The sequence below is a fragment of the Neoarius graeffei genome, chromosome 2 (genome assembly GCF_027579695.1).
Source record: "Neoarius graeffei isolate fNeoGra1 chromosome 2, fNeoGra1.pri, whole genome shotgun sequence".
In the NCBI taxonomy this organism is placed as follows: Eukaryota; Metazoa; Chordata; class Actinopteri; order Siluriformes; family Ariidae; genus Neoarius; species Neoarius graeffei.
This window is the reverse complement of record NC_083570.1, coordinates 68,796,432-68,818,321: the sequence shown is the minus strand read 5'-3', so window position 1 is coordinate 68,818,321 and position 21,890 is coordinate 68,796,432. Positions and strand designations below refer to the sequence as shown.

The window sequence follows — 21,890 nt, the reverse complement described above, 5'->3', positions numbered from 1 at the left end:
GAACATGCAAACTCCGCACAGAAAGGCCCTCGCCGGCCCCGGGGCTCGAACCCAGGACCTTCTTGCTGTGAGGCGACAGCGCTAACCACTACACCACCGTGCCGCCCCCCGGTCAATCAATCCCCAAAATTATCAAGTGGGTAAGGCAAGGATTAACCGCTGCCTTTACTCTAAATTTCTCCCCTCGAAATAGAATGTGGACCGACACTAAAGGGTAGTTGTGAACATCCCCGTGCACACACAACACCTTCACCAACTGTGCTCTCCGCAATGCTTCATCTTGCACCAGGCTTTGGTGGGTTGAGGTCTGATTACAGCTGGAGTCCACCAAAGCCTGATACGTATCCCCTAGGATACTCACGGGTATGCAATACGCTCCGGCCCGATCGAGGGTGGTCCCTGGCACATCGGGGATCCAGACCACCGCGCTCACCTCCATCGCTGAGCACTGATGCTGGAGGTGCCCCGGCTCCCTGCAACGCCAGCATACCAGCCCAGGCTCTCCCTCTGCACTGGTGTTCCGGAGCTCACTCACGTGAGGGGGGGAAAGACACAGACACGGAGGTAGGAAACGGTAGGGCACTGCGGGTACGGCGGGCTAGCTGGGGTGGAGCCGGCCCCTGCCTCCGCAGTGGGGGAATGGGGCGAGGACGAGGAACAGAAGGAGAGAGAGAGAGAGAGAGAGAAGAGAGGGGAGAAGAGGAGACACACTGTCCTGTCATCGGAACAGATGCCATATGGTCCTCCGCCAGCTCGATGGCCTGATCCAGTGATGCCGGGCGATAGCACTGGACCCACTCCGCTGTTCCTTCCGGAAGTCTGGCGATGAATTGTTCCAGCGGCACCAGGTCGATGATTCCCTCGGCGTCACGGTTGTCGGCCCTCAGCCACCGCCGGCAGGTGTCCCCGAGTTGCTGGCCAAACGTGAACGGCCGGCCGACCTCCTCCAGGCGCAGCGTGTGGAAGCACTGCCGTTGCTGCTATGGGGTGTGCCCCACACGTTGGAGGATGGCCCTGCGGAGGTCGGCATAGACCAGCCGGCTGTCAGTGGGGAGCTGTAATGTGTCCAGCTGCGCCTCACCCATTAGCAGGGGGAGGAGGCGCACCGCGCGCTGTTCCACCGGCCAACCCCACGCCTCTGCTGCCTGCTCAAAAAGAGTGAGGAAGGCTTCGGGTTCATCATGCGGACCCATCTTCGTTAGGGTGAGGTGGGGAGGGTCTGCGGTGGTGGTGATGGTGGACCCCGCCGACGCAAGCAGGTGCCGGAACACCTGGCGATCTTCCTGCTGCGCCAGCACCAGGGCTTCGAACCGTTGTTCCTGCTCCTTCCGGAGGGTGACCAGCGCCTGATGCTGGCTCTGTTGGGCCGTGGCGAGGGCATGGACCAGGTCCTTGAAGGAGGAGGACTCCATGAGGCTGTTTTCTTCTGTACTCCGTCCCGGGTTTTGGCACCACTGTAGAAATAGTTTAAGGTGGGTGGAGCACAGAAGTATGGCAGGCCAGAACTGAGTTCTCACAAACTCTTTTATTGCACTTTTCAGCATCTTATATTTCGCTCGCGCTCACACACACACACACACATGCACATGCACACACAAGTGTCCAGGTTGGGGGAGAGCTCCCTTCCTCTGCTCTCCCTCTCCTTTTATAGGGCGCGGTCACTGGGGAAAAAACACAAACACAGATTAATTCCCATCAGGTGCAGTGATTCAGCCACTTACCTTCCCTGACTCCGCCCTCCATTCACAGACCGACGCTTGACCACGCCCCCGCTGCCACAACCGTGAGTAGAGAAAAATAAAATGGCGGAGCGTGTTGTTGAACAAACCGAGGACGAAATAAAAACTACTCAAAAAGAAACCCACCAAAATTATCAAGTATTTAAAAGAAACAGAAATAGTTTTTTTCCTCAATATCTCCTGTTCAACACTCCAGCTCAGTCGATGGTAGTATCCATCCATCCATCCATCCATCCATTATCTGTAGCCGCTTATCCTGTTCTACAGGGTCGCAGGCAAGCTGGAGCCTATCCCAGCTGACTATGGGTGAGAGGTGGGGTACACCCTGGACAAGTCACCAGGTCATCGCAGGGCTGACACACAGAGACAAACAACTACTCACATTCACACCTATGGTCAATTTAGAGTCACCAATTAGCCTAACCTGCATGTCTTTGGACTGTGGGGGAAACCGGAGCACCCGGAGGAAACCCACACAGACACGGGGAGAACATGCAAACTCCACACAGAAAGGCCCTCGCTGGCCACTGGGCTTGAACCCAGGACCTTCTTACTGTGAGGCAACAGTGCTAACCACTACACCACCATGCCACCCATTTGGTGGCAGTAATGCACCTTTAAGTTGGTTTGCCAACCGCAGAACAAACAAACAATAAAAAAAAACCCTCAAGAAGACCCCCCTGAAAAAAGGAATAAAAGTATTTGATGGTAAGAATGTATATTTTTTTCAAGAATTATTATTATAGCATTTTTCACAAATTGCTACTGTCATTTCACCGTTTTGTTTACATTCTAGGCGGAAATGATTTGGTTGGACGTTTTGTATAAAATTTTTATTTATCGAATTTGCAAAAAATAAAAATAAAAATGCTCTGTTTCTCAAAATCCACTGAATGTGGATAGAATAAAACAGTTATTCCGCTCAGTCTCATCGTACGGCGCTACATGCCTCGCCGGCTATCGGCTCATGTACGACTCAGTTTCGTGGAATAACTGTTAAATAGTTGAAACGATCTAGCATTTCCTGTTAGAAGAATACAAGACACCAACTCTGAGATTATTAAAACTAGTTCTAGATTGTAACCAATGTATTCTAAGATGTCTTGCCAAGTAAAATTATCTGTCCATGCAGTAAGATAATTTCACTCGTATTTAGTAATTTTCTTCTCAAATTCAGTTTTTTGCAGTGTGTGTTTCTGTGCATGTCGTTCCTGTGGCTGTGTGGGATCCTTCGGGTTCTCTGGTTTCCTCCCACTTCTGAAAAACATCCCAGTAGGTGGATTATCTATACTAAATTGCCCCTAATGGTGTGCATGTGTGTATGTGTGGTGCCCTGTGATGGACCGTCACTCCATCCAGGGTGTATGTTTTCACCTCTCTCCCAGTGTTCCTGGGATAAGTGTTCCCAGAGTTTGCCAGGTTCCTGATCAGGATACAGAGGTTATTAAAGATTAATGAATGGATTAATTTCTATGAGAGAGTGTATATACAGGAATCAGCTGAGGTGGCTCGGGCATCTTTTTCGGATGCCTCCTGGACGCCTCCCTGGGGAGGTGTTCCAGGCATGTCCCCCCGGGAGGAGGCCCCGGGGAAGACCCAGGACACGCTGGAGGGACTATGTCTCTCGGCTGGCCTGGGAACGCCTCGGTGTTCTTCCCGAGGAGCTGGCCGAGGTGTCTGGGGAAAGGGAAGTTTGGGCTTCCCTGCTTAGACTGCTGCCTCCGCGACCCGGTCCCGGATAAAGCGGAAGAAGACGAGACGAGACGAGTGTATATACAGTACAATGGGTATTAAAAAAAACTGCACACCCCTGTTAAAACTGCAGCTTTACATGCCAAATCCAGGTGTGGTAATTTGGTGGACTCGTACCCAATAAGACTGAGTACGGTATTACAAGCAAAAGGTTCTTTAACAAAGGATTAGTTCAGGGGTGTGCACACTTATGCAACCAGGTTATTATGTGTTTTCTCTCTCTTTTTTTCTTAAAACTTTTCACTTGTAGGGGCGGCACGGTGGTGTAGTGGTTAGAGCTGTCGCTTCACAGCAAGAAGGTCTGGGTTCGAGCCCCGTGGCTGGCGAGGGCCTTTCTGTGTGGAGTTTGCATGTTCTCCCCGTGTCCGCGTGGGTTTCCTCCGGGTGCTCCGGTTTCCCCCACAGTCCAAAGACATGCAGGTTAGGTTAACTGGTGACTCTAAATTGACCGTGAATGGTTGTCTGTGTCTATGTGTCAGCCCTGTGATGACCTGGCGACTTGTCCAGGGTGTACCCTGCCTTTCGTCCATAGTCAGCTGGGATAGGCTCCAGCTTGCCTGCGACCCTGTAGAATAGGATAAAGCGGCTAGAGATAATGAGATGAGACGAGACTTTTCACTTGTATTTATTTTTCACTTAAATGTTTGGTGTATCCACAAGAGGGAAAGAGATCTCATCTCATTATCTCTAGCCGCTTTATCCTTCTACAGGGTCGCAGGCAAGCTGGAGCCTATCCCAGCTGACTACGGGCGAAAGGCGGGGTACACCCTGGACAAGTCGCCAGGTCATCGCAGGGCTGACACATAGACACAGACAACCATTCACACTCACATTCACACCTACGGTCAATTTAGAGTCACCAGTTAACCTAACCTGCATGTCTTTGGGGGAAACCGGAGCACCCGGAGGAAACCCACGCGGACACGGGGAGAACATGCAAACTCCACACAGAAAGGCCCTCGCCGGCCCCGGGGCTCGAACCCAGGACCTTCTTGCTGTGAGGCGACAGCGCTAACCACTACACCACCATGCCGCCCCAGGGAAAGAGATATGACAATTTATTTTGGTTTAATTTCTTTTACTTCACAAGTACTTGCAATTTTAACAGGGGTGTGTAGGTTTCTTATGTCCACTGTATTTACAGCTGTATACACTCACTGGCCACTTTATTAGGAACACCCATCCACCTGCTGTTTGATGCAGTTCTCTAATCAGCCAATCCCTTGACAGCAGCACAATGCGTAAAATCATGCAGGTACAAATCAAGAACTTCAGTTAATGTTCACTTCAAACATCAGAATGGGAAAAATTGTGATCTCTGAGACTTTCACTGTGGCATGGGTGTTGGTGCTAGCTGGACTGGTTTGAGTATTTCAGAAACTGCTGATCTCCTGGGGTTTTCATACACAACAGTCTCTAGAGTTTACACAGAATGGTGCGCAAAACAAAAAACACTGAGTGAGGGACAATTATGTGGGTGGAAACGTCTTGTTGATAAGAGAGCTCAGAGGAAAACAGCCAGATTGGTTCGAGCTACCAGGAAGGATCTAGCAACTCATAGCAACTCTTTATAACCGTGGTGAACAGAAAAGCATCTCAGCATGCAACAGTAGAAGACCACGCTGGGTTCCACTCCTGCCAGCCAAAAACAGGAATCTTAGAATCAAGAACAAGTTCCTATTAAAGTGGCCAGTGATTGTAGAGCTGTCTGGGTTACCTTCTGAGGGAAAGCTATAAATCAAGTCAAGCAGGCTTTCTTGTCATTCCATCCAGTTGTAACAATCAGAACAAAATATAGTTCCCCAGAATAACAGTGCAACAATTATCATGGGATAACATGAGACATCAGACAAGAGCACAAGTAATACAGACAGTGCAAAATTAATTAATACAATAACTACAGAGAATATACTATGCTATAGACAATATGGTAAACAAACAGTCCTGAGTTTCCCAAAAGCTTCTTAACACTAAGAGCATCTTAACTAGGAGAGAGAGCATTCATTATGCTGCTCGATCTACCATTTAACGATGATGCTGCGATGCTTTTGGGAAACTCAGTCCAGTCCAGTAAACATTAAACACTACAGAAAACCAAAACTCGATTGCACAGTAGTAATGATAATTAAAGCCGCAAGCGGCCTCGACGGGCCCTCGCGCCAGCGGCCAAGGGGGGCGGGGGCACGCGTCCCCGCGAAAAACCTTCCACAGCTTCTGCGGCAAGAGACATTACTCCCACAATGGCGACAAAGCACAGAATTGGACACATGGCAACAATAGGGTGTCGCACTGTACGGTGTTCGGGGCCTAATAATAATAATAATAATCCTTCAAAAACAATAGGGTCTCGCACTGGACGGTGCTCGGGCCCTAATAATAATAATAATAACTAGAAACTATATGCCAAGCAGGCACCTTAATGCAAGAGGCAAAAATCACAACACGTTAGGGGGCGCTATAGAGGCCCTGAGGCCCGCCTGGATCTGGGCTTCTGGTTCTCAGTAGCGGTGGCAGTCTAAGAAAAAGGAGCCAAATTTCGTGCGTTGTCGACCATGGCAAGCGCCCCAATAAGGGTCGTGTAAAGAGTTTGCTTGCCAAGATTGACAAATCAGAAGCTGCAATATCATTTTTGCCATAACCAGCACCCCCAGGGGCGAAAGTGCACAAAATTTGGCGTACATGTCAGGTGAGCTATGACGAGTTTGCGTCATAGCTCAATTGTTTGATGACAATTGAGTAAATAGAAGATGAGATGTAGATTTTTGAAGAATAAAGTTTTTGGTTTTTCCCATGTCAGTAGGTGGCGCTATGCTGTACATGAGCGATTATGAGATGGAAAAATAAGTGACTACAACAGCAACGTACTATCACAAGGTAGTGGTGTGAAGGAAAAGCATTATGGAATTATTTACCAAAAACCCGTTTTGGAGAAATTGCATCGGCCAAAAACAGCGCCCCCCATGGACGAAAATTCCCAAAATGTGGTATACATGACATGGGAGGTAGTAAGAGGGGGGCCGTGAAGTTTGACCAAATTTGAGGAAAGATTGGATTTTTAGCCCAAAAATAGCGCCCCCAGTGGCGAAATATCACAGAAATTGGGTAACATGTCAGAAGCCCAATGAGTGATTTGCGTGTGAAGTATGAGCAGTTTTGAGCAATTAGAAGATTTGTTATGAATTTTTTAGCATGTAAAATTTTGAAGTGAAAATTGATTGACGTATAACTTCTGAACGGTTTATCCTACGTGAAACGTATTTAGTAACTTTTGTCAGCCATGTCTGTAGATGACGTGTATCAATTTTGGTGACATTCCTATGAACGGTCTAGGAGGAGTTGCGCCGTCTTCGTGGCCATGCATTTCGCACAAAAGTGAAATTACCTCACTTCCTGTTGGGCGTGGCTAATGCATTGGCATTACATTTTTGTCCGGCTTAGTGAGATACATATGCGTACCAAAGGGCATGCCACTACTACAAACTACATGGCAACCAGGCACCTTAATGCGAGAGGCAAAAATCACAACACGTTAGGGGGCGCTATAGAGGCCCCGAGGCCCGCCTGAATCTGGGCTTCTGGTTCTCAGTAGCGGTGGCAGTCCAAGAAAAAGGGGCAAAATTTCGAGCGTTGTCGACCATGGCAAGCGCCCCAATAAGGGTCTTGTAAAGAGTTTGCTTGCCAAGTTTGACAAATCAGAAGCTGCAATATCATTTTTGCCATAACCAGCACCCCCAGTGGCGAAAGTGCACAAAATTTGGCGTATATGTCAGGTGAGCTATGAAGAGTTTGCGTATGAAGTTTGATGACAATTGAGTAAATAGAAGATGAGACATAGATTTTCGAAGAATAAATTTTTTGGTTTTTCCCATGTCAGTAGGTGGCGCTATGCTGTACATGAGCGATTATGAGATGGAAAAATAAGTGTGCACAACAGCAACGTACTATCACAAGGTAGTGGTGTGAAGGAAAAGCATTATGGAATTATTTACCAAAAACCCGTTTTGGAGAAATTGCGTCGGCCAAAAACAGCGCCCCCCATGGACGAAAATTCCCAAAATGTGGTATACATGACATGGGAGGTAGTAAGAGGGTGGCCGTGAAGTTTGACCAAATTTGAGGAAAGATTGGATTTTTTGCCCAAAAATAGCGCCCCCAGTGGCGAAACATCACAGAAATTGGGTAACATGTCAGAAGCCCAATGAGTGATTTGCGTGTGAAGTATGAGCAGTTTTGAGCAATTAGAAGATTTGTTATGAATTTTTTAGCATGTAAAATTTTGAAGTGAAAATTGATTGACGTATAACTTCTGAACGGTTTATCCTACGTGAAACGTATTTAGTAACTTTTGTCAGCCATGTCTGTAGATGATGTGTATCAATTTTGGTGACATTCCTATGAACGGTCTAGGAGGAGTTGCGCCGTCTTCGTGGCCATGCATTTCGCACAAAAGTGAAATTACCTCACTTCCTGTTGGGCGTGGCTAATGCATTGGCATTACATTTTTGTCCGGCTTAGTGAGATACATATGCGTACCAAATGGCATGCCACTACTACAAACTATATGGCAACCAGGCACCTTAATGCAGGAGGCCAAAATCACAACGACTTAGGGGGCGCTATAGAGGCCCTGAGCCCCGGCCAAGTTTGGGCTTTTGGTTCTGAGTAGCCGTGGCAATTCTCGGAACTGGTGCCAAATTTCGTGCGTTTTCGCCCATGGCAAGCGCCCCGAAAATGGCCCAACAGCGGAGAAAAATAAAGAAGAAGAAGAAGACGGAAGAATAATATTAAAGCCGCAAGCGGCCTTGACGGGCCCTCGCGCCAGCGGCCAAGGGGGGCGGGGGCATGCGTCCCCGCGAAATACCTTCCACAGCTTCTTCGGCAAGAGACATTACTCCCACAATGGCGACAAAGCACAGAATTGGACACAGAGTACACGGTGCGCTGAGATGTTGTCATGGACAGAACATTTTATGCCATGGCTTCCCAACCAAATTAATGTATTTACCTCATCAGTCACCAAGCTATAGCTACAAAGGATTGTCTTCTGTTAGACATCTATTAGTCTGTATGTAACGCTACAGCACTTGTTCCCGACTGCCTACCCATCCCCCACAAGTCATGTGTGTTTAAGGCAACCAAAACAACATACTCCTGGTGCCTCATGATTGTAAACACCTCACCTGCAACTGCTACAGCGCAATGAGCGACCCCAGTGGTGAAAGTTCACCAAATATGGTATACATGTCAAGGGACCTATGAAGAGTTGTTGTGTCAAGTTTGATCAAGTTTGACCAATCAGAAGCTGAGATATAAATTGTTGCCTGAAAACAGCGCCCCCAGTGGCAAAAGTTCACAAAATTTGGCAGATATGTCAGGTGACCTGTTAAGAGTTTGCGTATAAAGTTTGATCAAGATTGAGTAAGTAGAAGATGAGATATTGATTTTTGAAGAATAAATGTTTTGGTTTTTCCCATGTCAGTAGGTGGCGCTATGCTGTACATGAGCGATTATGAGTTGGAAAAATAAGTGTCTACAACAGCAACGTACTACCACAAGGTAGTGGTGTGAAGGAAAAGCATTATGGAATTATTGACCAAAAACCCGTTCTGGAGCAATTGTGTCGGCCAAAAACAGCGCCCCCCATGGATGAAAATTCCCAAAATGTGGTATACATGAAATGGGAGGTAGTAAGAGGGTGGCCGTGAAGGCTGACCAAATTTGAGGAAAGATTGGATTTTTTTCCCAAAATTAGCGCCCCCAGTGGCGAAATATCACAGAAATTGGGAAACATGTCAGAAGCCCAATGAGTGATTTGCGTGTGAAGTATGAGCAGTTTTGAACAATTAGAAGATTTGTTATGAATTTTAAAGCATGTAAAATTTTGCATTGAAAATTGATTGACGAATAACTTCTGAACGGCTTATCCTACGTGAAACGTTTTTAGAAACTTTTGTCAGCCATGTCTGTAGATGATGTGTATCAATTTTGGTGACATTCCTATGAACGGTCTAGGAGGAGTTGCGCCGTCTTCGTGGCCATGCATTTCGCACAAAAGTGAAATTACCTCACTTCCTGTTGGGCGCGGCTAATGCATTGGCATTACATTTTTGTCCGGCTTAGTGAGATACATATGCGTACCAAATGGCATGCCACTACTACAAACTACATGGCAACCAGACACCTTAATGCGGGAGGCCAAAATCACAACGACTTAGGGGGCGCTATAGAGGCCCTGAGGCCCGCCTGCATCTGGGCTTCTGGGTCTCAGTAGCGGTGGCAGTCTAAGAAAAAGGAGCCAAATTTCGTGCGTTGTCGACCATGGCAAGCGCCCCAATAAGGGCCTTGTAAAGAGTTTGCTTGCCAAGTTTGACAAATCAGAAGCTGCAATATCATTTTTGCCATAACCAGCACCCCCAGGGACGAAAGTGCACAAAATTTGGCGTATATGTCAGATGACCTATGAAGAGTTTGCATATGAAGTTTGGTGACAATTGAGTAAATAGAAGATGAGATATAGATTTTTGAAGAATAAATTTGTTGGTTTTTACCATGTCAGTAGGTGGCGCTATGCTGTACATGAGCGATAATGAGTTGGAAAAATAAGTGTCTACAACAGCAACGTACTATCACAAGGTAGTGGTGTGAAGGAAAAGCATTATGGAATTATTTACCAAAAACCCGTTTTGGAGCAATTGCGTCGGCCATAAACAGCGCCCCCCATGGACGAAAATTCCCAAAATGTGGTATACATGACATGGGAGGTAGTAAGAGGGTGACCGTGAAGTTTGACCAAATTTGAGGAAAGATTGGATTTTTTGCCCAAAAATAGCGCCCCCAGTGGCGAAATATCACAGAAATTGGGTAACATGTCAGAAGCCCAATGAGTGATTTGCGTGTGAAGTATGAGCAGTTTTGAGCAATCAGAAGATTTGTTATGAATTTTTAAGCATGTAAAATTTTGCATCGAAAATTGATTGACGTATAACTTCTGAACGTTTAATCCTACGTGAAACGTATTTAGTAACTTTTGTCAGCCATGTCTGTAGATGATGTGTATCAATTTTGGTGACAATCCTATGAACGGTCTAGGAGGAGTTGCGCCGTCTTCGTGGCAATGCATTTCGCACAAAAGTGAAATTACCTCACTTCCTGTTGGGCGTGGCCAATGCATTGGCATTACATTTTTGTCCGGCTTAGTGAGGTACATATGCGTACCAAATGGCATGGCACAACTACAAACTATATGGCAGCCAGGCACCTTAATGCGGGAGGCCAAAATCACAACGACTTAGGGGGCGCTATAGAGGCCCTGAGACCCGGCCAAGTTTGGGCTTCTGGTTCTGAGTAGCGGTGGCAATTCTCGGAACTGGTGCCAAATTTCGTGCGTTTTCGCCCATGGCAAGCGCCCCGAAAATGGCCCAACAGCGGAGAAAAATAAAGAAGAAGAAGAAGACGGAAGAATAATAATAGTGAACTCTTACAAGAACAATAGGGCCTTCGCCCATAGGGCTCGGGCCCTAATGATAGTCCTGAGCAGGAGTCTGAAAACGTCAAGTGATTTGTGCATGGGTTGTTAAATATTATGTCTCTTGTAAAGTACAGTGAAAGTAATGAGATGGAATGAAATGAAATGAAATGAGGTGAGGTGGCTTTCAGACTGATCTGCTGAGGAGTCTAATGGTCTGTGGGAAGAGGCTGTTGGTGAATCTGGTCAACTTGGCCCAGATGTGAGGAGTGCAAACAGTCCATGGGAGGGGTGAGAGGGATCCTTCCTGATGTTGCACACCTTGTGGTGTACGTGTCTATGATAGCATGAAAACATGGTCCAGTAATGGACTGGACAATCTTCACCACTTGCTGTAGTGCTTTCCTGTCTGAGATGGAGTAGTTCTATATAACAGACAGTAATGCAGGACACTCTCTGTGACACACCTGTCGAAACGGTTAAGAGTGGGTGTCCACATACCACTCCCTCTTCAGTCTTCTTCAGAAGTAGAGGTGTTTGTCAAACACATGCACGCCTGAGAACTTAAAATTGCTCACTTTTTCTACTGCAGCACCTATGGGATGAGAGCGGCTCGGACCTTTCAGAAGTCAACGATCATTAATCATCATTTTTGCTGACTAAGAGAAATTGTTGTCCTACACATTATTCTATTTATAGTTATTAACAAAGATGCACTGCATGTTTCCTATATCCATCGGTGTTAATATTATGTATTACGGTTGTAACACTTGTATTTTGTATTACTTTGTGACGCACACTTCAAAAAATGTTCCATCTAACAACATGAAAGGGTCTTTGGATTGCCCCGTGTCACAACCCTAAGGATTCTAACCCTACCACAGGTTTCCCTTTCACAACAACAACAAGTACAATACAACCAATTTAGGAAGCCAGAACATTTAAATAGCCAGCACCTTTTTTTCCTAAGCAGGCATCTTCGAAAAACCAACTGGCAATACTTTTACACTATATGGCCAGAAGTTTGTGGACACCTGATCCTCAGACTTGTATGTGCTTTTTGAACATGCCGTTCGATATTTAGTCCCCTTTTATTGTCATAATGACCAACACTCTTCTGAGAAGGCTTTTTTTAAAACAGATTTTGGAGTGTGGCTGAGGGGATGTGTGCTCATTCTGAAATGACAAGCCAACAACAAACCATGCATCCTGGTTCTGGAGTACCCCATGTCCTGCACATTTTAGTATTTCCACTGTTCTTGATTCAAGTAATCAGCTAATTAACATCCCTTCCTGAGGAGGTGAAGTAGGCAGCATTACAGCATGAACAACTCTCAGAATGTGCAATGCACTCAGGGGTGACAGTGTTAGCACTGTCGCCTCACAGCAAGAAGGTTCTGGGTTCAAGCCCAGTGGCTGACGGGGGCCTTTCTATTGAAGTTTTACGTGTTTATTCAGAACGAAAGCGAAACATACAGACAGACACTAGGTGGCAGTATTTCCTGTCTTAGCTTCCATTGTCAAATTACTGTATTACAACACTCCCACTTAATTTTACAATGAAATTAAGACTTTTTTTCCACTAAATTATATTACTTAGGAGGATAGTTAAACTTAAACACTTTTGGAACAACACGCACTATTTACTCAAATTAGCAAGATTCTTTTTCTTATTCCTTTTTACCTTGCTTACAGTTTTCTTAACTTAGGCTATTCAATACTAAACAGTACACATTAACAGAATTACACAGCACAAAGTCCAATCTCTCTCCTAATATACTCAAACTTTTGCTTTGCTAATGGCTTGGTCAAGATATCTGACATTGTCTTCTGTAGGACAATATTGCAGTTGAATTTGTCCATTCTGCATACATTCACGAATGTAGTGATAATGAATGTCTATGTGCTTTGTTCTTGAATGATCAACTGGATTCTTCGCGATGGTGATAGTTGTCTTCCAGGATCACGCTAGGCGTAGCATCCATTCCGAGATCACTCAGTAGTCGTGCAAGCCAGGTATACTCCTGTGTTGCCTGGCTGAGAGCAACGTATTCATTTTCAGCTGTTTACAGTGCAACTGTTAACTGTTTCTTGCTGAGCCAACTCACTGCTCCTCCACCCAGTATGAAAACATTACCGGTTGTAGAGCGACGGTCATCCTGATCTCCAGCCCAGTCAGCATCTGAGAACCCGACTAAAGTTCCAGACTCTGACCACTCATACTTGAGAGCGAGGTTCACGGTGCCCTTTAAGTAACGAAGAATTCTTTTCACAGCAGTCAGATGTGCAGTAGTTGGATCTGCATTGAACTTTGACACAACACTCACTGCTTGTGCGATGTCTGGTCTTGTGGCCATTGCAGCATACAGCAGATTACCTACAATGGACTGATAGGTACTTGGGTTCACTGGCTTACTGACACCATCATTTCTTTTTAACTTCACATTTGTGTCAGCCAGGGTTGTAACTGGATTGGCTTTATCCATTCCATATTTCTGAAGAATGGCTTCAATGTAATGCTTCTGGTGAAGAAACACATAGTTCTTTGTCTTGTCTTGGACAACTGAGATGCCCAATATGTAAGACAGCTCACCCATGTCTTTCATCTTGTAGCGCATCTTCAGAGCAACTTTCAACTCATTCATGCTTTCTATTGACTCTGTAATCAGAATCAAATCATCAACATACACAGCTAGTATCTCTAGTTCCTGTTGAGATCTCATGAACACACAGGGGTCTGATGTGCTCTGTTTGAATCCAATATCCTTCATGAACTCTGTGAAAGTCTTACTCCAGCAGCGAGGAGACTGCTTAAGCCCATAGATTGACTTCTTCAGTCTACACACTAAGTGCTCCTGGCCTGGCTTGACATACGCCTCTGGTTGCTCCATGTAGATTTCCTCCTCTAGATGTCCATTTAGGAATGCAGTTATGACATCCATCTGATGAACATGTAGATTATTCTGAACAGCAAAGGACAGCAATGTACGAATGGAACTGAATCATACCACGGGTGAAAAAGTTTCATCGTAGTCATCGCCATACTTTTGTGAGTAACCCTTAGCGACAAGCCTGCACTTGTATCTCTCCACTTGTCCGTCACTATGATGCTTGACTTTGAACACCCATCTTGATCCTATGGCCTTGCGATCTCTTGGTAAATCCACTAAGTCCCAAGTTTCATTATCAAGCAGCGACTCATACTCCAAGTTAGCCGCTTCCTTCCATTCCTTTGCATTAGGACTCATCATTGCTTCCTCTAGTGTTTTTGGTTCTGTTACACAACAGACATTGGCATAATGTTCAATAGTCACACTCATTATATCCATACCTCTTTGGAGGCTTTCTGATTCTGATGCCTTCTCTTGGAGCTTCATTGACAGGTGCCTCATCAACTGATGCTCCCCTTTCATCTGTATTCATGGTAATCTCATTCTCCGAACAAGAAACTTCCACTTCCTTTTTCCAGTCAAAGTCTGATTCATTGAAGACAACATCCCGACGAATTAGAATCCTCCTTTTCTCCTCATCAAACAGGCGGTAACCCTTGGCATTGCTTGCATATCCCACGAAATGAAACTTCACAGCTTTCTTGTCCAGCTTTCTTCTCTCTATGTCTGGGACATGTGCATAGGCTACACAACCAAACATTCTCATGTGACTCACATTCGGCTTTTTGCCACACCATCTCTAGTAGGGGGTCTCTTGCTTTAGAACAGATGTGGGCAGCCTGTTCTGTATGTAAGCTGCTGTTGCTACAGCCTCTGCCCAATAAGTCTTTGCCAACTTTGCATGAGACAGCATACTCCTAGCTGCTTCAACTAAAGTCCAATTTTTTCTTTCTGCTACACCATTTTGAGGAGGTGTATGGGGTACAGACATTTCATGATGGATGCCTTGAGCCTTCAAGTATTCTTGTAATTCTGTGGATGTGTACTCCCCACCATTGTCTGTTCTCAGTCTTGTGACTTTTTGTCCACACTCATTTGAAAATGTTTTTTCAAATTCTTTGAACTTGCTAAGTACTTCACTTTTCTGTTTCATGAAGTATACCTTGCAGCATCTTGAGTAGTCATCAATAAATGTCACAAAGTACTTTGATCCACCTATGGATTCAGTCTGCATGGGACCACAGACATCACTATGGTTCAGCTGTAGCTTGCGCCTGGAACAGATTTCTCCCACTGGCTTGAAAGGCTTTCTAGACAGCTTGCCCTCCACACATGCTTCACAAAAAGAAACTTCTTTCTCTGCAGAAAAAAAACACTTCACTTACCAGAGTCTTAAGCTCCTTCAACCTGGTAGTGTGACCCAGTCATTGATGCCATAGACTGGCTGCTACTGATGCACTTGCTGCACCATGACAGGCGGGCGAACTTCCCTTAACGTCCAGCTGATACAATCCATCAGATCTTTTGGTTCCCATCCCTCAAAGCTCTCCATCTTTGCCACGGATGTTGCACCAAGACTTCTTAAACTGCACTGTATTTCCTTTTCTGGCAGCAGCTCCCACTGAGAAGAGATTCCCAGATAGCTTGGGAACATACAGTACATCATACATTGTGACATCTTTGACGTCACTGACTTTGAAAGTAATTTTCAGTTTGACATTACCAAGTCCTTGGGCATCAACCACTCTGCCATCACCCAGTTTCACTGACTGTGGTTTAGAGAATTCCTGGTAGTCTTGAAGAATTTCCTTATGACAGATCATGTGCTTTGATGCTCCAGAGTCGATCAGCCACTCGACCTGCTGTGGCATCTCATTCTGATTAGCCTCTTTAGCAACAAAGGCACTCTCAGATGAATCTTCAGCATCCTCGCACGTCATGCTTTTAGCCTTGTGGGTTTGAGTTTTATTTTTCATACTTGGACAATTACGCTTTAAATGTCCTTCCTTCCCACACTTATAGCATTTCCATTTAGATCTGTCTGCTCCCACTGCCTTAGTATTAGCCTACAGATCTCCACGAACTTGTGTTGACATTGCTGATGCACCACCGGATGCAGCGCTACCAACATTATCATTAGCATGGACTCGCTTTTGCTCTTCATTTATTAATGCTTGTTGCACAAACTGCAGTGTCAAATTGTCCATCTTCGTCTCTAGCGCAGTGACAATTGTTGCATAGCTTGGTGGCAGGCTACCTAGCAGTGTTACAATCTGGTCTTCATCTTCAATTACAGCACCTATAGCCCCTAGCTTGCCAGTTAGCTCCTTCATTCGTTTTAAATGCTCAGTTATGGTTTCTCCTTCCTTCATTTCACACCTGAAGTACTTTTCTTAAGAAACAGCTTATTTGCAAGAGTATCTCTCTCAAAATGTCCTTTTAGCGTGTCCCACACTTCTTTAGGAGTCTAACAGCTTGTAATCAGGTACAACTGGGGTGTACTTACATTCAGCACTAACACAGAAAATGCCTTTTCTTTCTGTTTTGCGAATTCAGCTCGTATCTGTGCATTAGCATCTGCTGCTAAGTTATCCGTTTCCATTACCATGCCCCACAGTCCTTTAGCTTTTAGTAGATGCTCCATTTGAAATTTCCATGTTGCCCAGTTCTCTGGTCCACTCAGTTTCTCAATAAACAGCTTATCTTCCATTGTGAATCCCACAACACCGTTTATATCACACAAATTCCGTGTAAAACAACCGTTTTAAGCTAAGAGACTGGGCCCATAACCTATTGAAGTTTTACGTGTTTATTCAGAATGAAAGTGAAACATACAGACACTAGGTGGCAGTATCTCCTGTCTTTGCTTCCACTGTCAAATTACTGTATTACAGCACTTTCTGTGTGGAGCTTGCATGTTCTCCCCGTGTCTGCATGGGTTTCCTCCGGGTGCTCCGGTTTCCCCTACAGTCCAAAGATATGCAGTTAGGTTAACATGGGATAGCCTTGGGCTGAAGTGCCCGAGAGTGGCAGCGCGCACATACGCAGCAGCTTTGCTCTCCTATGATGAACTAAATTTCGTTGTACGTTTGTGCAGTGAGGGTGGCACGGTGGTGTAGTGGTTAGCACTGTTGCCTCACAGCAAGAAGGTCCTGGGTTCAAGTCTAGTGGCCGACGAGGGCCTTTCGGTGTGGAGTTTGCATGTTCTCCCCGTGTCTGCATGGGTTTCCCCTACAGTCCAAAGACATGCAGGTTAAGTTAATCGGTGGCTCTAAATTGACCGTAGGTGTGAATGTGAGTGTGAATGGTTGTCTGTGTCTATGTGTCAGCCCTGTGATGACCTGGCGACTTGTCTAGGGTGTACCCCGTCTCTCACCCATAGTCAGCTGGGATAGGCTCCAGCTTGCCTGCGACCCTGTAGAACAGGATAAGTGGCTACAGATAATGGATGGGGCGGCACGGTGGTGTAGTGGTTAGCGCTGTCGCCTCACAGCAAGAAGGTCCGGGTTCGAGCCCCATGGCCGGCGAGGGCCTTTCTGTACGGAGTTTGCATGGTGTCCGCGTGGGTTTCCTCCGGGTGCTCCGGTTTCCCCCACAGTCCAAAGACACACAGGTTAGGTTAACTGGTGACTCTAAATTGAGCGTAGGTGTGAATGTGAGTGTGAATGGTTGTCTGTGTCTATGTATCAGCCCTGTGATGACCTGGCGACTTGTCCAGGGTGTACCCCACCTTTCGCCCGTAGTCAGCTGGGATAGGCTCCAGCTTGCCTGCGACCCTGTAGAACAGGATAAAGCGGCTACAGATAATGAGATGAGATGAGATGGATTTGTGCAGTGACAGTAAAGGCATTCTTCTTCTCAAAGACCAGGACTAAGTAGGTGTGCAACACCAGATGGCGCAAGCACATTATGTTCTCCATTCGGCACGCGGTTTGTTGCAGCGGCTCCTCTCTGAGCACCAAAGTGCAGCTCTGAGCTCGTGCGCGTGCACTCACCTCATTACAGCACTGGAGATCGCCTCATTAACGCGCGCGCGCGACACTTGATTTCACAGACTAACCTCAGCTGGAGCCAAAAGTTGCGCGTGCCCTGCATTTTCTACTTAAAAAACAAAACACTGTCATGTTGCACGTGCATAAACATATATATTTTTGATCACAGTAATAAATGTGATGCATGGATAGCTGTGTTAACTGACTCGGCGAGTCTTGTCCTTGACTTAGTGAAGAGAAAGGAAATAGTGATTATCCACACAGGAGGCATGCAGCTGTGAGTGTGAGTGAGTGAGGAGAGCTGATGCTGTAACCTGCTCCGCGCGCGCGCTCTCCTCCAGCACAGCAGCCGGAAACAGTCACCGGAGCGCCATCATCACCAGGTAACTCCTTTCATCATTTACATTAAGGAAAAAAAAAAAAAATATATATATATGCATGAAGTGACTTAAGTCCTGAAATGTGTTGCACTGGATTTCGATTGGATTTGCTTATGCACTGGACTCAGTTGTGGGTAGTCTGTAAAGATGAGTGCGCGCCTGCGACAGATGTTTCTTCCTCCAGCTGATGCGCTGCACGCAGTGATTCAGGTGCTCTCTCTCTCTCTCTCTCTCTCTGTTTTAGGAGGGATGCAATGTCAGATATATAAACGTAACCCAGCCTCTCAGGGCAAAGGATTTCCCGAGTGACGGTCGCCTTAAAATCCATTAGGAGCAAGGAAACCCATCTTCTGTCTGGTCGTGATGGCAATCAGGAGGCGCGTGGATGTGGTTAAGATGTTGCACTGTGACTGCGCTTGAATTTGCATTTGTGATTGGGAAATAATGTGTTCGCTGATTGGGGCTGAATGCGACTGATTCTTGGAGGAATTCTTTAGTGTGTCAGTGCGCTCGTGATCTGGTCAATTGGAGCTGTTATAATGATCAAGTCTTCAAGAAGGAGAAACACATTTATTGTAGAAATATGTTTTAATTCAGTGGACCTTTAAAAGCTACACAGCAAAAGAATAAATAGGCTAGAGATTGAAACAGTAAGTTATTATGGATGGATTGTCGGGTGGAAGAACAATATAGTATAATTGTGTGTGTGTGTGTGTGTGTGTGTGTGTGTGTGTGCGTGCGTGTGTGTGTGTGTGTGCGTGCAAAGCAGATTTTATACTAGATCCTTACATTGTAATGTTATGCCTACTATACTGCCTACACTTTAGATTTCACATTAAAGATGTATAGAATTAATCCAGGGTTGACTAAGGAACGAATAAGAGGTGTGTGTGTGTGTGTGTGTACTACTGAGGACCGAATGTCCCCACAAGGATAGTAAAATCTGACAATTTCGACCTTGTGGGGACATTCGGATGGTCCCCACAAAGAAATTGCTGTTGTGTTGTTTTAAACAACAACAACAACAACAAAATAAATAAATAAATAAATAAATAAGCCAAAAAGTTTCCTTTTCATTACTGAGATTAAGGTTAGGTTTAGGTGCAGGCACAGTATTAATTAACTGCAATAATAATTATGTCAATGGAAGGTCCCCACAAGGATAGTGAGACAAACGTGTGTGTGTGTGTGTGTGTGTGTTTGCTACATATTGTGGACTGGAATGTTTTTTACTCACAGTTTGGACATTTTTGGGAAGTGATGACATTTTGGCTGGTCCTCACTTCTTCAAAGGGCTGTTTGAGGGTTAAGACTTAATTCTAAGCTGATCTTTAAAATTAGGCTTAGGTTAGGGTAAAGGCTGGGGTTAGGCATTTAGTTGTGATGGTTATGGTTAAGGGTAAGTGGCTAGGGAATGCATTGTCAATGAGTGTCCCCACAAAGATGGAAGTACGTATGTGTGTGTGTGTGTGTGTGTAGGCTTGTTTTTTATATCTTGTTTTTGGACCAAATGTCCCCACAAGGATACAAATATCTGACACTTGAGACCTTGTGGGGACATTTGCCTGGTCCCCATGAGGCAAACTCCTTTTAACAAAAACTGAAAGGGGGGGAACCCTGAAACTAAAAGAGGAATTAAGAAAGGTTTGCATGTGTTAGGCTTAGATTTAGCTGCAGGCATAGCATTAATTAGCTGCATATGCCATTGGAAGGTCCTTACAAGGATAGTAAGACAAAAGTGCATGTGCATTTGTGTGTATGTGAGGGTTGGTGGGTGGGGGGTTTGGAGAAGATTGCTCATTCCTCTGCTATTCTCTTTACAGGGTCCACAGGAGTCTGTGAGATCTGCAGCCTAGATCACTATGTATAATTGCTAAATGCACCATTCCCCTACTCTACCCACTGCCCTGTCACACACTGATGATTAACCTTATGTTCTGGAACCTGAGGACCAGAGAATGGTTGCTCCACTTTGGGATCTCCGCACACAGGTCATTACGTCAACACTGAGGTGTACTGGTAATTCCTTTCACCTTGTGCACCTGGGTCACACTTACTACCTGCTACAGTAACTGCTGCACACCTGACAGAACTCCGCTTCTCTCTATTTTCCTGCTTAATTATTTAACGCATTACTATCATGGCGAGGCACTCAACATGGCAGGGTTGCCTTTTTATGCTGTCAGTAGCAAGCTGCTCCTTCACCTATGGACCTCAGCGCCTAGTGGACCCACTTGTTCCCCCAGCTCCTGAATATGCTCATTCCATTAGAATAGATGGAGACATTATCTTGGGAGGCCTCTTCCCAGTTCATGCACGAGGGGAGCGTGGTGCCCCATGCGGCGAGCTAAAGAAGGAGAAAGGCATCCATCGCTTGGAGGCCATGCTCTTTGCTATTGATCTCATTAATAAAGACCCTGAGCTGCTGCCCAATATCACTCTGGGTGCTCGCATCCTGGATACATGCTCAAGGGACACATATGCTTTGGAGCAGTCACTCACCTTTGTGCAGGCACTGATTGAGCGCGACCCTTCTGATGTGCGCTGTGCCAGTGGAGAGCCACCCATCTTTGCTAAACCCGACAAAATTGTGGGAGTGATTGGTGCATCTGCAAGCTCCGTCTCCATCATGGTAGCCAACATCCTGCGGCTGTTTAAGGTGAGTTAGTCAAATGCATACACATCATTGCCCTATTAGTTATGCAGTCGAGTGCTCTCCTCTCCATGTTGGAATTCTGTCATAGATAAATTGTTAATATTGTAAAATGCAGGGACATTTTCATTTTTTTTTTTTACCCAGAAACCATAGGAATGCAGACTATTCCAAATAAGTCAATATGCATTTGTGGCAGCAAGTGGATGAGTTGGAGAATATGTACTGCTTTAGACCAACTCCACTGGTTAACACAGATTGTAGTTGCCAGCTCTATTTACAAAAGATGAACATATTACTAGTTATCAATTAGTACTCTTGAGTTTTAAAATGTTCATTAATTCACCACTATTATTGAATTTATTTTGATTAATTTACTCTTTGATTCACTGAACAGGAAACATTCTCCACTCCACATTTGTACCAGTTAATAATCTGATATGCTTCACTTACAGTAGCCATTATTGTGGGGCTAGACTGAACTCTCCAATGTCTGAAAATGCTGTGCTATCTTGTTTCTTGTCACATTAATAATTGAGTGTCTGTGTCTGATATACACACACACACACACGCACACATACACACATTATATATATATATATATATATATATATATATATATATATATATATATATATATATATATATATAAAATATGGGTTGCAGTTATCAGATGATGGGAATCACCATTTAATCAGGAAGAAAATCCAAATCTGCCATGACTTCATCTACTGCACAGGCCTGAGTTTCCCAAAAGCATCGCAGCTCAAAGATCATTGTTAAATGGTAGACCGAGCAGCACAATGAACGCTCTTTCCTAGTTAAGATGCTCTTAGCATTAAGAGGCTTTTGGGAAAGCCACCCCAGATTAGTATAGTAAAGCCAAATGCTTTGTGGGCGAGAAACATAAAATCCACAATATGAATTAATGGTATCGTGTTGAAGTGATGCTGGGTTTTGCTGTAAATCGTCTTATTAACTTGTTCATGTTCAAATACTGTACAGTGTGACAGTGAAA

At 45.2% G+C, this 21,890-nt stretch overlaps 1 protein-coding gene across 1 annotated transcript in view; it reads left to right on the top strand.

Moving 5' to 3' along the window:
- The first annotated feature begins 20,359 nt into the window (after positions 1-20,359).
- Positions 20,360-21,890, top strand: part of grm8b (glutamate receptor, metabotropic 8b) — a 312,271-nt gene continuing 310,740 nt past the window's right edge. The window contains exon 1 of the mRNA XM_060914785.1: positions 20,360-20,878. Coding sequence (XP_060770768.1) covers positions 20,360-20,878 — 519 coding nt within the window. The remainder of the gene's footprint in view (positions 20,879-21,890) is intronic.